This window comes from Panthera uncia, assembly GCF_023721935.1.
Source record: "Panthera uncia isolate 11264 chromosome A3 unlocalized genomic scaffold, Puncia_PCG_1.0 HiC_scaffold_11, whole genome shotgun sequence".
In the NCBI taxonomy this organism is placed as follows: Eukaryota; Metazoa; Chordata; class Mammalia; order Carnivora; family Felidae; genus Panthera; species Panthera uncia.
In genome coordinates, this window is record NW_026057578.1 from 61,746,911 (window position 1) to 61,761,162 (window position 14,252).

The 14,252-nt window shown below is 37.9% G+C and overlaps 1 protein-coding gene across 2 annotated transcripts in view; it reads right to left on the bottom strand.

The window, feature by feature from the left end:
* THADA (THADA armadillo repeat containing) overlaps nucleotides 1-14,252 on the bottom strand; it is a 333,497-nt gene that overhangs the window by 284,505 nt on the left and 34,740 nt on the right. For both annotated transcript variants that reach the window (XM_049650200.1, XM_049650201.1), the window contains 4 exons: nucleotides 8,618-8,769; nucleotides 5,948-6,161; nucleotides 1,745-1,880; nucleotides 1,336-1,472 (listed from right to left, as the gene is read on the bottom strand). In XM_049650200.1, the coding sequence (XP_049506157.1) occupies nucleotides 1,336-1,472; nucleotides 1,745-1,880; nucleotides 5,948-6,161; nucleotides 8,618-8,769 (639 nt within the window). The remainder of the gene's footprint in view (nucleotides 1-1,335; nucleotides 1,473-1,744; nucleotides 1,881-5,947; nucleotides 6,162-8,617; nucleotides 8,770-14,252) is intronic.

Genomic DNA, 14,252 nt, shown 5'->3' on the forward strand with positions numbered 1-14,252 from the left:
ACACAACCACACAACTCCAAGTTACTTTAATTGGGTATTTATGATATATGCTCAGTGTGTTTTTAATACAAGACTCTCATTTGCACTCCAAAATGCATTCACTAACTATGTTTCAACACCAAATGTAAATTTTCTTCATGATTTTCTAGGTGTTCAAAGGAATACTCCTGTTAGTATAACACCTTTAGCATCCAATCCCTTCTGGCTGTTGTAATACAGGTATATATATGCCACCTACGACATCCCACACACTTAGTTCCTAACATTTCAGGAATCATTCCTGCATTGGTTTATTCATTATAACAAATATTTATTGTAAACCTCTTTCTACCAGGCACTTGCTAAGCACAAGGGAGGAAAATATTGAGAAGATCCCTGTTAATTAAATTGCAACAACTCCATGTGGAATGCTTTGGGAAGAAGAAAAGTGTAAGAAATGAGACTGGCAAGGTTGCAGGAACCCAACTATTATAGGATCTGATCTGAGGTCACTCAAGTATTTTAAATAAAGGGAGATGGAGTGGGGCAGACAACAAGGGTTAAGCAGAGATAATGTGTAACATGATGAATTATATGAGAAAGGACTGCTGTGAATACAGTGAAAAGGAAATGGAATGAGCCAAGAGATGGGGAGAAACCAGTTGGGAGGCCTGTGGAGTCATCCGAACAAGAGAGGAGAGCCTTGAGTAAGGTTAGAAGATACAGATAAAAGAACGGATTTGAAAGACAGTTAAGGGGCACCACTGAAAGAATGTGAGGACAGGCAGTATATACGGAGCAAGACAGAGACGTCAAGCAGTCCAAGGCTCTTGACTTACGTAAACAGATCTTTGGTAGGGCCATTTACAAAGACACAGGGGTTGGGAGGGAAAAGACAGATGAAAGTTCATGAGTTCAATTTGGGGCATTTTGAGTATCTTCTCCTATTTCCTTTTTTAATTAAATGGTCTTTGTATATCAAATGCTCTTTCCCCATTCCAGATTCCTAACAGGTTGCCCTCTCTGACTGAACCCCACCTCTCTGATTTATCCTGCCCACTCTCCCAGTCCCAGCTGCTATCTAGTAGGTGGTGCTCCGAAATGACAATACTAGAAAATCCAATCTACCCCAGGAGAAAAAGTACTTCACTCATCCTGCTTTATTGATTTGTTTGTTTTGGTTATTTTTTAAGAGTAAAAAACAATACTAAAGTGGCAGCAATCTTACTAATCATAAGTAATTCCTTAACCAACCTATTTAACTTTTATATCTTCCCCAAAAAATAGTTTGGGGGGGTACGTTGGGGGAAGTAATGAGGAAAAATATAATAATTACAGTTTCTTTCATCTGCTGACCTGAATCAGTGTCCATTGGGATGAGGCCTTCTGGGGAGGAACTCTGAATGACCGGAGACACCACGGCAGAAAGCCTATATGACACCAAGAGGAGCTTCTCTACCACAGGTCTCCATTCACTCACCAACTGCAGGCTGCTGCAACAGAAGTCAGTAGGGAAATTTGTAGTAAAAGCAAACAATCAAAAATTGCAAATGGAAATTATGACACATAAGAAGTTGAAACAATTTGTTTCAAAACTGTGCAATCTATGAAATATTTAAGACATATAAAAATATGTGTACATAGGTACCTTTAAAATCTAATTTTGAATTCTCTTTAACGCAATACATTCCTTTCCTAGGACACATTCCAGTAAAGTTGAGAGCTCAGAAATGCGTGCTCGGGAGAGAGCTGTGGATATACTTACTTTAGAGACAACCTCTGCAAAGCTCCTGTTATACAGTGGGCTCGCCCATATAGTGGAAACGATGCTGCTGCCTGAAGCAGAGAATTTTCAGCCTGAGATATTTCCTCCTCAAGATTTTCCAACAAGCATTTGATAACTAGAAAAAGCAAACAAAAACCCAGAATAATGCCAACTTAGAAACACATTTATAAATTTGTGAATAGTTCAACAGTGCCCACAAAAAATCCAACTCAACTAAGCTTTATGTTCAAGGTTTTTTGTTTTTGTTGTTGTTCTTGTTGCTTTCAAAAGAGATCTTTCAGCGGCACCTGGGTGGCTCAGTCTGCTGTGCTTCTGACTCTGGATTCTGGCTCAGGTCATGATCTCATAGTTCATGAGATTGAGCCCCACATGGGGCTACCAGCACAGAGCCTCCTTGGGATTCTCTCTCTCCCTCTCTCTCTGCCCCTCCCCTGCTCGTGCTCACTTATGTATTCTCTCTCTCTCAAATTAAACATTAAAAAAAATAATGAGGAGATCTTCCAAAGTTATCTAGCCTGTTATGTATTTCCAGTTAAGGTAGAACTGTGTCTTTCCTTAACTTCCTAGATCCATTTATAGCATTCACTCTGAATCCTTCCTAGACCTCCTCTATCTGGGGCATCAGACCCAGGCCCATGTGCCATGTGCTATCAGAACAGTTGCTGTTGTTTTAAAATAATGGCTTTATTGAGATATAATTCACGTACCATGCAATGTATACACCTAGTGCACGAGCCAATGGTTTTTAGTATATTCACAGATATGTGCAAATATCAGTACAGTGAATTTTAGAACATTGTAACACTCTCCCCATCAAAAAACCCTTACCCATTATCAGTCACTCCCCTCCCTCAACCTCTCACCTTCCCCAGGCCTAAGCTTATCTATTTTCTGTCTCTGTAGATTTGCCTATTCTGGACATACCTAAATGGAATCATATATTATATGGCTTTTTTCACTTAGCATAATGTTTTCAAAGTTCATCCATGTTGTAGTGTGTATCAATATTCACTTTTTAATGGCTGAATAACAGTCCATTGTATGAACATATCACATTTTATTTATCCATTTAACAGTTGATGGACATGTGAGCTGTTTCCATTTTCTGGTTATCATGAATAATGTTGGTATCAGCATTCACGTACAAGTTTTTGTTTGGGCATAGTTTTCATTTCTCTTAAGTATATATGCCCAGTATGGACTAAATGTTTGTGTCCTTCCCAAAGTACATATGTTGAAGCCTTAAAGTGTGATGGTATTTGAAAATGGGAGTTTTTAGGAAGTAATTAGGTTTAGATGAGGTCATGAGGGTGGGACCCTGTGATGGGATTAGAGTCCTTAAAAGAAGAGGAAGAGACCAGAGCTTGTTCTCCTCCATGTGAGCACAGAGCAAGAAGGGTGCTCTCTGAAGCCAGGGTAAGGGTTCTCACGAGGCATATGAAACTGCTGGCACCTTAATCTCAAACTCTTCAGCTTCCACAACTGTGAGAAATAAATGTCCATTGTTTAAGCCACCCAGGCTATGGTATCTTGTTAGAGCAGCCTGAGCGTGGAACTGTGGGATCATATAGTAACGCCATGTTTAACTTTTCAAGGAACTGCCAGACTGTTTTCCAATGTGGCTACACCATTTTACATTCCCACAGCAGTGCGTGAGAACCCTATTTTCTCCACATCCCCATACACACGTTATTATCTATTTTCTTGTGTAGAGCCACCCTACTAGGTATGAAGTGCTTCCTCAATGTAATTTTGATTGTATTTCCCTAGTGGCTAATGATGCTGAGCATCTTTTTATGTGATTATTTTTCACATTTGTCTTTTATGGAGAAATGTCTATTCAGATTCTTTGTCCACTTTTAAATTTGGTAATATGCTTCCACTAGCGAGTAGTAAAAATTCTTCATATATTTTAGACACAAGTCCTCTATCAGATAAAGGAGTTGCAAATATGTTTTCCCTTCTACAGGTTGTCTTCTCACTTTCTTGATGGTCCGCTTGACATACACAAGTTTCAAATTTTGATGAAGGCCAATTTATCTATATTGTCTTTGTTTGCTTGTGCTTTAGGTGTCAGATCCAAGAAACCACTGCCTAACCTAAGATCACATAGATTTACACCCATGTTTTCTTTTTACCTTTTGCAGTTAGGTCTTTGGTTCCTTTTAAACTAATTTTTGTAATATGGTATGAAGTAGTGGGTTCAATTTCATTCTTTTGTGTATAAATATCCAGTTATCCCAGCATAGCTCAGCAGCTTTAAATTTTAGAATTATGTTTAACCAGTAAATTATTAACATTTAGAATATATAAGTCCTAAAAATCAATAGGAAAAAGACAAACAACCCTATAGAAAACTAAACAAAGGCATTTCACAGAAGGGGAGAAGCAAATGGCTTACAAACATGTAAAAAGATGTTCAATTACATTAGCCATCAGAAAAATGCAAGATGAAACCACAAGATACTACTTTATATTCCATAAACTTTTAAAATCTGACAAGGGCAAGTTCTGGTGATGATATAATACACCACAACTCTCATAATTTATTGGTAGGAATGTAATTTAAAAATCTATTTGGCATCATCTAGTTAAACTGAGGATACACATATTTTATGACTAGGCTATTATCCTTTTTTGTTTACCATAAACTCCTAGACATGTCTAATAGAAGATATACATACGAGAGTGTTCATATCAGCATTACTTATTCAGATAGAAGAAGTCCATCAACAAGAAAATGTACTAATAAATTGCAGTAAACTTGTATAACACATATGGTACTATTTATATAAAATTCAAAATCATGTAAAAGTAAATAATACATTGCTTGAATGATATATACATGGGTGGCAAAATCTAGGTAAAATAAAGATGAAAGACTGACATAATATATAGGACAGTAATTATACGGCAAGGGGAGGGAGCCAGGATAAAGGAGAGGCTTCAAAGGTATGGGTGCTGTTGTACTTCTTAAGTTGTGTGTTATCACCTAGCTTGGGAATAAAACTTGTGAAATTTTTATACTATTACTATTTAAATCCCAAATATATTTAAATATTTTTTGTATGCATGAAAAATTTCACAAAGTTTTTAAATGCCTTGAATTTAAAAAATCCTGTACACGAGGGGCCCTTGGGTGGCTCAGTCGGGTTAAGAATCCGACTTCAGCTCAGGTCGTGATTTCACAGTTTATGAGTTCGAGCCCCGCCATTGGCTCTCTGCCATCAGTGCAGAGCCTGCTTCAGATCCTCTTTCATCCTCTTTGCCCTTCCCCCACTTGCTCGCTCACTCTTTCTCCAAAATAAAAAAACATTAAAAAATGAATAAAATAAATCCTGTACATGAACTCCCCAGTTTACCCGAAGTGCAAACCTCTTCCTCTCATGTATCAGGGTCTCCTTTCAAACCCAGGCCTGAAGCAACTAGAGTGAGTAAGTGCCATCTTCCATGGCACTGTCACCTCTCTATCCCCAGATCCATGGCCACGTTTCCACCAGAACTACCCAGGGCCTCCTAATTTTTTCCCATTATTAGTTCTCTTTTTCACAGCATTTTTGCCATCTTGGAGAGAACAACTTTTAATACTCTTCCTACATCTGACCTCTCTCTCTTTTTAAATAAAAATTCATATCTGTCCTCACAATTCCAAAATGAAGATTTACTAGCACAAAAGTAAATACATGAATCCTCAACAAATATTCATTGGAAGTCACTAGGCCTCAGCCAACTTAGACCCTAGGTCTTGGAACCGGCTATGGGAAGAGTAAAAGGCAGGAGTGGGACAGCCAGTGAAAGCATGAGCCCTGACAGACAAAGGAACTCTGCTCTATATAGAAACAGCAAAGATGATCTGGCTGTAGATACAGAAAAATTTCTGCAAAAAAAAAAAAAAAAGCACAATTTTTGGCAGAGAAAGAGGTCCTATTTAAGTAAGAGCTGTATTAATATACATTTGTATATCTACTTATTTAACACGAACTCTCTGTGTAGAAACAGTGTCATAGCTGAGTAAACTATTTACTTGCAAAAGAGAAATTCATGTATTCTCATATGCTGGTAAACTCTTAAATAAAAAACACCAAGTAAATGTTTAACCACTAGCAATGCTAACTAAATGAATAGTGAGAAAGATACTGGTTTTGATAAGCGACAGCAAAAGGTCATTTATTCAATACAAACCCATTAATGTGTTCCTTTCCACCACAATAGCAGATGTATCTCCATCACCACATGCAGCTTGTTGAGTTTGTAAGTAGGCAGAGAGAGATGAGGGGAGGGCATTCTGCCAGATTAAGAAGTTCAGCAGGTAGGAAGCTGTCACACAGTCATATGGCTTGGTGCTTGTGCTGAGCTCCAGTGCTGCCTGGAATAAGCCTTGCAGTTTCTCCGAATCCTAGAATAAATCACAGACTCAGTAACTGTCACTGAAACATTTCTTTGATTTGAAGGGATAGTACATATTTAAAAACAGAGCCTCACATAACTGTACTCAGTATAAACATTAATTCAATTCCCTTTCTCCCTGAATATAGGTTAGACTTTTTATTACAGTAATTATTGATTATTATTATTCAGCTCTAATGATGAGGATCTTGAATGTAATTTCTTTGGGAAATGCAACATTGATAATGCTTTTCTTTTTTAAAGCACCTCTTTCTCCAGCAGAAATATGCTTTTTCCTGTAGAAATGGCCAGATCATCTTTGTTATTTCCACATTGAGTTTTTTGTACACTGAAGTTTATTTTACCTGTGTTGTGTCCACACAAAAGGACAAATCCACCAGGCTATTCCTGGTGAAAATCCATATATATGTGTAAAAAATAAAGTGCTCATATCAGCCTCAGAAATTCTGCATCAGAGCTCCCACACCTCTATCTCATAGAAACATCCACTCACATGTCTGTCCTAACGAAGAAAAGGACAGTTCACTGTAACATGCATGGAAAGGCACTGGGCTGAAGTCAGGAGATGTGGGTCCTAGTCCCAAATCCATAGTAGACAGACTGCATATTCAGTACACTGGGACTTAGGGTTTCATGGCTCAATTATATTAATTCTACTAGGATTATTCCAGAACTGTCTAATACAAGGGGAAAAAATCATTATAAACTTAATTTTCAATTTGGTTATAGGTATATAGATATTTAATTTAATTGGAAATCTATTTATTTCTAACAGGTAACAAACATACTGATTCAAATACCTATTTCTTTCAGTTTAAATTCTTTGCCATTTGATATGTTTAATTTTCTGCGACCTAAAAAACTTAAAGATAGGGGCCAAAAGCTCAAATCTAAATAAATATTAGAAAGAACCAATTGAGCACCTAAGCCATTTTTTTGTAACTTACAGTTAAGTCCCAGAATTGCTTAACTAACAATTAGTAAGAAACAGAATACATGGCCTTTGGAGTCTAAAATATCTTTGTTCTATCATCTGAGGTCAGTAAAAATATAATATAAAGACCTTGGATATGTAGCTCCACAAGAAAAAAGGGCAACAGACTATCTGAGTAGTAAAACCATGTATTACAAAGATATGCCATCAAAAACATATATACACAGAAAACATATATATATACATATATATACACACACAGGTCCTTAGAGAGAATAGTTAGGATTTAAAAACATTTTAAAGTTACATCAAAGGACCAAGTTTTTCATATAGGTGCTATAATATACCCTCCCCACACAAGATATTCTCGAAATATTTGCCAAGTATGAGTCATCTATATGATACAAGGCTTCAGTGTGATGAATGGTAAGGGGCAAGGAGGATGGGAAGGTGGGAGAAGAGAAAGGAAACAGAGGAAGAGAAAGCATCTCCTTTAAAAACTCTATATGGTACAAAAGTTTGAAGCCTAAGCACCAAAAGAAGCTTCTGCTTAGCAGGGCACCTGAACGATGCTCTAAGATACTGCAATGCCATCTAGAAGCCAATGAAACAGACACCTTGTGCTCTCTGACATGCGCTCCTATAGAATCCCACTGTATCTATAAGCTGTCCCACCCTAAATAGAGCCTAACAGCCAGAGAACAGACCATGGCTCAGCTGCAGCCCCTCTAGGCACCTTTGGCCTCTATACAGTTCTAACAGAAAGCCATAGCAAAGCTCTGGAGCCAGTGAATCCACAGCTGCTGGTGGTCACAGCCTCAGAATATACCTCAAGGGCAGAGCCAAGCACCCCATGTTGTGCCATCACTCCTAGCCCACCTTCGCTTCTCACCCTACAGCTAGAAGTGCCAGTTGTCAGGAAGAGACAACTTCTCTTAGGGGCTGGGGCTGGGGCTGGGGCTGGGGCTGGGGTAGGAGGCCAAGGAAGAGAACTGTTGTTAACCTCAAGTGCTCTGAGTTTCAGTCTCAGTTTAGCTACTGCTTGTTGGAAGATCAGAAACATGTTCTCTACCTCACTTACACTCAGCTTCCCAGTCAACTTGGCAAGGATGTTATCTCAAAATACTCAAGTTACTGTAAGTGATGTGTTTGGACCGAATATTAACATGTCCACGGGAACTGGGGAGACTGCAGTTAACTGAAATCTATGAAAAATCTTGTGGGTAATAAAACCTACTGCTTCTTACACCTCCTTTTTTTATCAAAACAATAAAAAAAGCAAAGCTCACAGATGTGGACTTTGTTTTCTCTTATGGTATTTCCTCCTTCCCTACCATCCATCCCTACCTACCACCCTGCAACAGTATACGTATGATAACTGAAATAGTCAGAAGATGTGAGAAGGCAGACGCAAAGAGCCTGGACAATCCAGATTGCTTTATTTGCTGCTAAAACTAGAAAGCTTTCATGCATATACCACATTTACGTTTATATAGGAAAAGACCAAAGACCTGGAATTGTACAACTGTTTTTGGTAACTTCATCAGAAGATCAAATGCTAAAATTTTCACTTCTTCAAAAGTACTGGTAAAACATTCCATTAGTGTTTGGAAACGACCGACATCGATATCATGACTCAGCTGATACACTGTTTGGACTTGACCTAAAAAAAGAAAAAGATTTAAAAGTGAATAAAAGAGGGAGGCACTTGGCTGGCTCAGTCAACAGTACATGCAACTCTTGATCTCAGGGTCGTGAGTTCAAGCCTCACCTTGGGTGTGGAGCTTACTTTAAAAGGTAAATAAATAAAGGTGTTTGGGTGGCTCAGTTGGTTAAGCGACCCACTTCGGCTTAGGTCATGATCTCGAAATTCATGAGTCTGAGCACCACATCAGGCTCTATGCTAACAGCTCAGAGCTTGGAACCTGCTTCAGATTCTGTCTCCCTCTCTCTCTCTGCCCCTCCCCTGCTCACACTCTGTCTCCCTCTCCCTCAAAAATAAATAAACATTAAAAAAATTATTTTAATAAATAAATAATAATATTTTAAGTTAATAAAAGAAAAAGGAAATCAACATGTTTAAATTATTTGGTCAAATTTAAAGAAAAATTCACACTTCACAGTTTATCCAGAGTAGCATATAAAAGAATAATTTGTCCTTTATTTCCTAAAATGATAAAATAATAAAGTTCCCCAAATAAAAAATACTTTTTAAAATTTTGTTTAAAACCATTCTCTTTCAAAGAGTATGTTGTATATAAAAGATCCCAAAGTTGGTTTTTAAATAAATAAAAACAAATAAATTTCAGAATTCATCTTTTAAAAAATCTTTGTAAAATGTCTTGATCTGGAATCCAAAGTCCTACCACCTTAGTTAAATCAATGCAGAATAATCAATGACATATCCTAATAGAATCACGGAGCATCAAAGATAAAGAAGGAATCTTTTGGTCATTCAGACACAAAATTCATCTACAAAATGGAAAAAATTAAGCTGGCTTTATTCTTTGCCTTAGCAACACGTGAGGCTAGAAGACAGTGGAGCAATGCTTACAACATCCTCAGGGAAAGTTGTGGTGAAAAATTATACATCAAAATCCTATTCCAGCATCATGTGTAACAGCAACATAAGCATTTCTGGAGGTATAAGAAATTAAGAACTACATTTCCCCAAAAACTCTTCTCAAAGAAAAGATGAATTTCAGCCAACCAAGAAATGAACAGAAAAACTATCACAAAAGAATGATGGTAGTCACCAAGTCCACTTAAATCTAAGATTAAGACTAAACAACTATGGGAATAATGGGCTTCACAGCAGAATGTAAAGAACACTTAACAAATGAACCACTGATAATACCTGAAAACATTCCTATGTTAATTTGAGGCATGATATTCAATATGATGTGCATTTCTTATTTAATATTAACAAGTTAGTGGAACCCTGTGAAACTCCTAGAGCAAGTAAATCAAGTTTTTGTCATTTATTTACACCTCAGTTCAAATTTGCTTCTTTTCCAACTCAGATGCTTTTAATTTCTTTTTCTTGCCTTACTGCTCTGGCTAAAGCTTTCAGTACAATGGTGGTCAGTAGTGGTCAAAGTGGACATCTGTATCTTGTTCCTGATCACAGAGGAAAGGCTTTCGATCTTTCACCATTGAGTATGGTGCGATTTTCATGAATGTCCTTTATCCTATTAAGAAAGCTCCCTTCAGGGCACCTGGGTGGCTCAGTAGGTTGAGCATCCGACTTTGGCTCAGGTCGTGATCTCAAGGTCCTTGAGTTTGAGCCCCAAGTCGGGCTCTGTGCAGACAGCTTGGAGCCTGGATCCTGCTTTAGATTCTGTGTCTCCCTCTCTCTCTCTCTGCACCTCCCCCCCCCCCCCCCCCCCCGACCCCGCTCGTGTCTGTCTCTGTCTTAAAAATACATAAATGTTCAAAACAACTGAAAGCAAGCAAGCAAGCAAGCTCCCTTCTATTCCTAGTTTCCTAAGTGTTCTTTATCATGACAGGGCACTGCTGAATTTTGTCAACACTTTTCTGCATCAATACAGATTATCATGGGTTTTTTTTTTCCCCTTCATTTTAATGTGGTGTATTACATTGACCTTTTTTTTTTTTATGTTAAACCACCCTTGCATTCCTGGAATAAATTCCACTTAATTAGCTATGGGTATAATACTTTTAATATGCTGTTGGGTTTGGTTTGCTAACATTCTGTAGAGAATTTTTATATTTATGTTTATAAGCAATACCAGCCTATAGTTTTCTTGCGGTATCTTTGTCTGGCTTTGGTATCAGGGTGATGCTGGCTCCACAGAATGAGTCTGGAAATGTTCCCTTCTGTCCAATTTTTTGGAAGAGTCTGAGAAGGGCTGATTTTAAGTCTTTAAATGTTTGGTAGAATTAGCAGTGGAGCCACTCCCTCTAGACTTTTCTTTGCTGATATGCTTTTGATTACTGACTCCATCTCTTATTTGCTACACATAACAAGTTCTCTGTTTAAGTCAGTAACTTTATGTTTCTAGGAATCTGTCCATTTCATCTAAGTTATCCAATTTATTGAAAATACAATTGTTCATAGTATTGTCTTAAAATCATTTTTGTTTCTATAAGGTCAATAGAATAATGTCCCTGCTTACATTTCTGATCTTAAGTTATTTGCACCTTCTTTTGTTTTCTTCTTGTAGCTAAAATTTTGTCAATTTTGTTGACCTTTTAAAAAAACCAACTTAAAAAAAAAACCAACTTTGGTTTCATTGATTCTCTATAATGTTTTCCTATTCTCCATTTCACTCATCTATCATATTATTATTTCCTTCCTTCTGCTAATTGTGGGCTGTTTGCTCTTCTTTTTCTAATACTTTGAGGTGTAAAGTTAAGTAATTGATTTGAGATCATTTCTCTTTTTTAATGTAGGCGTTTACAGCTGTAAATCTCCCTATAAGCTTTTGCTTCATCCCGTAAGTTCTGGTAAATCGTACTTTGGTTTTCATTCATCTCAAAGTATTTTCTAATCTCCTTTGTGATTTCTTCTTTGACCCACTGCTCGTTTAGGAACTTTGCTCAAATCTGAAACCATCTCTGACACCACGGACGGAAACAGCTTCCCATCCTGGCAGACACTCAATATTCCCCCCACTTTCCTTCCTGAAATATTTTTTCATAATACTTCTCTCCATCTGAAATTCTATACATTACTTGTTAATTTATTGTCTGTCCCCCTTCACTGAAATATCTAAGCTCAAAAATGGGAAGCATTTTGGGGCACCTGGGTGGCTCAGTCTGTTGACCATCCAACTCTTGGTTTTGGCTCAGGTCATGATCCCAGGGTTGTGAGATTGAACCCCACATTGGGCTCTGTGCTAGGCATAGAACCTGCTTAGGATTCTCCCTCTCTCCTTCTCCCTCTGCCCTTCCCTGCACATGCTCACTCTCTCTCTTGCTCTCTCCCAAATAAAAAAAAATTTTTTTAATAGGAACCATTTTGCTTTGTACACTACATATCCTTGGCTGCTTGACATGTAATAAGCACTAAATAAGTATTTGCTGAGCAAACCCTTTTGATATAACTGTGGAATCCAATTTAGCACCATGAATACCATGACATTTTACTCTGAGTGAAAAAGGAACATGTGGTTTATTCTTCTTGAACTTAAGATATACTTGAGTAAAGGCAGAAACCATCTTGACTAATCCCACATCAGTAAAATAAAATAAAAACCCACATTCAAGTTCTTGAGATAAAGATGAAGAATGAATTTATGTTTCCCACACTGTATTTCACAGCCATGCCTCTTTAGCTTCCTTTAAAGTTAATGGGTAAAGTGTGGCCTGCTGCATTTGCATTACCTTCCAGTTGTTTAATTAACATAATTACTGTGATATCAGTCACTGCCCAATTATATGTGACTCACTCATTAGGAAGATGACTCAGGTTTTTCACTTTTAAAGTACATTTAAACATATTAAACTACTCACAGAGCCTGGGTGGCTCAGTTGGTTAAATGCCTAACTCTTGATTTGGGTTCAGGTCATGAGTTCAAGCCCCATATCTAGCTCTGTGCTGGTAACGCAGAGCCTGCTTGGGATTCTTTCTCTCTCTCCCTCTGTCTCTGCGCCTCCCCTGCTTGCACGTGTTCCCTTTCTCTCTCAAAATAAATAAACTCTAAAAAATAATAATAAAATTAATTAACTAAACTACTCTCTCAATTAAAAAAAATAACAATATTGGGGTGCCTGTGTGGCTCAGTCAGGTTAAGCACCTGATTCTTGGTGTCGAGCCCTGCATGGGGCTCTGCACTGCCTGCTTGAGATTCCCTCCTTCTCTCTTTGCCCCTCCACCATGCACTCTCTCTCTCTCTCAAATAAATAAACTTTAAAAAGTTACCAATATTAATTCAGCCTACTATTATTTCCATACACCTAGGTGCAACTCTACACTAAACACAGAAACATTTTTGTTAAGTGGATAATCAATCATTCTCAGGTAAAACCTTATCTTCTAGGGGCTCAGTCAGTTGAGCATCTGACTTCGGCTCAGGTCATGATCTCACAGTTCATGGGTTCACACCCCGCGTCAGGCTCTGTCCTGACAGCTCGGAGCGTGAAGCCTGCTTCGGATTCTGTGTCTCCCTCTCTCTCTGCACTTCCCCTCTCATGCTCTCCCTCTCTCTCCTTCAAAACTAAACAAACATCAAAAAAATGTAAAAAAAAAACCAAAAAACCTTATCTTCTAAATTAAGTTATAATATGACATAAATTCCTTAAACCGATGGGATAGCCCTGTATTCATTTTCTGTGCATAAAGTCACAAGTTACCATAAACCTGGTGACTTAAAACCAGAGAAATCTATTTTTTCACAGTACTGGATCCATTTTGACTAATGTCCTATTAGTCTGATATGAAGGTGCCGGTGGAGCCACACTTGCTCTGGAGGTTCTAAGAACTCATTGCTCACCTCTTCCAGCTTCTGATGGCTGCCAGTATTCCATGGCTTGAAGCCATATCACTCCAATCTCCATGTCCACTGTTGACTCCTCCTCTTCTGTGTGTCACATCTCCCTCTGTTCCTCTCTAATAACAACAGCTGTGGTGGATTTAGGCCCACCCACATAATCAGGACTATCTTAAGACCCTTAACTTAATCATATCTGCAAAGGCCTGCTTTCTAGGTAAGGTTCACATTAACAGGTTCTAAGGATTTGATGCTATCTTTTGTAGGTCGAGCTTGGGCCTACCACACTTACCTTAATCAGGTGATCAAATTAATCACCATGAATAACAGGACAAACCAGTATCATGTATCTCCTGATAACATGCCCTGAGAAGAGCACCACATTACTTATGCATTATACCTACCAAAAATGCACAACCTGAATCAATCGAAACAATAAGGCAAACCCAAATGGAGATACATTCTCTCAAAATGTTAATGTCACGAAATAAAAAACTTTCCAGATTAAAGGAGGCTTAAGAGGCATAACAGTGAAATGCAATGTGTGATCTGGGATTGGTTCCCGGATCACAGTAAAAATCTTTTTCTAAGAAAGGCCACTCATTGGGACAACTGGCAAATTTTGTTGTGGATTATATAATAGATAATAGCATATCAACATTAAATTTCCTGAATTTGATCATTGTGTTGT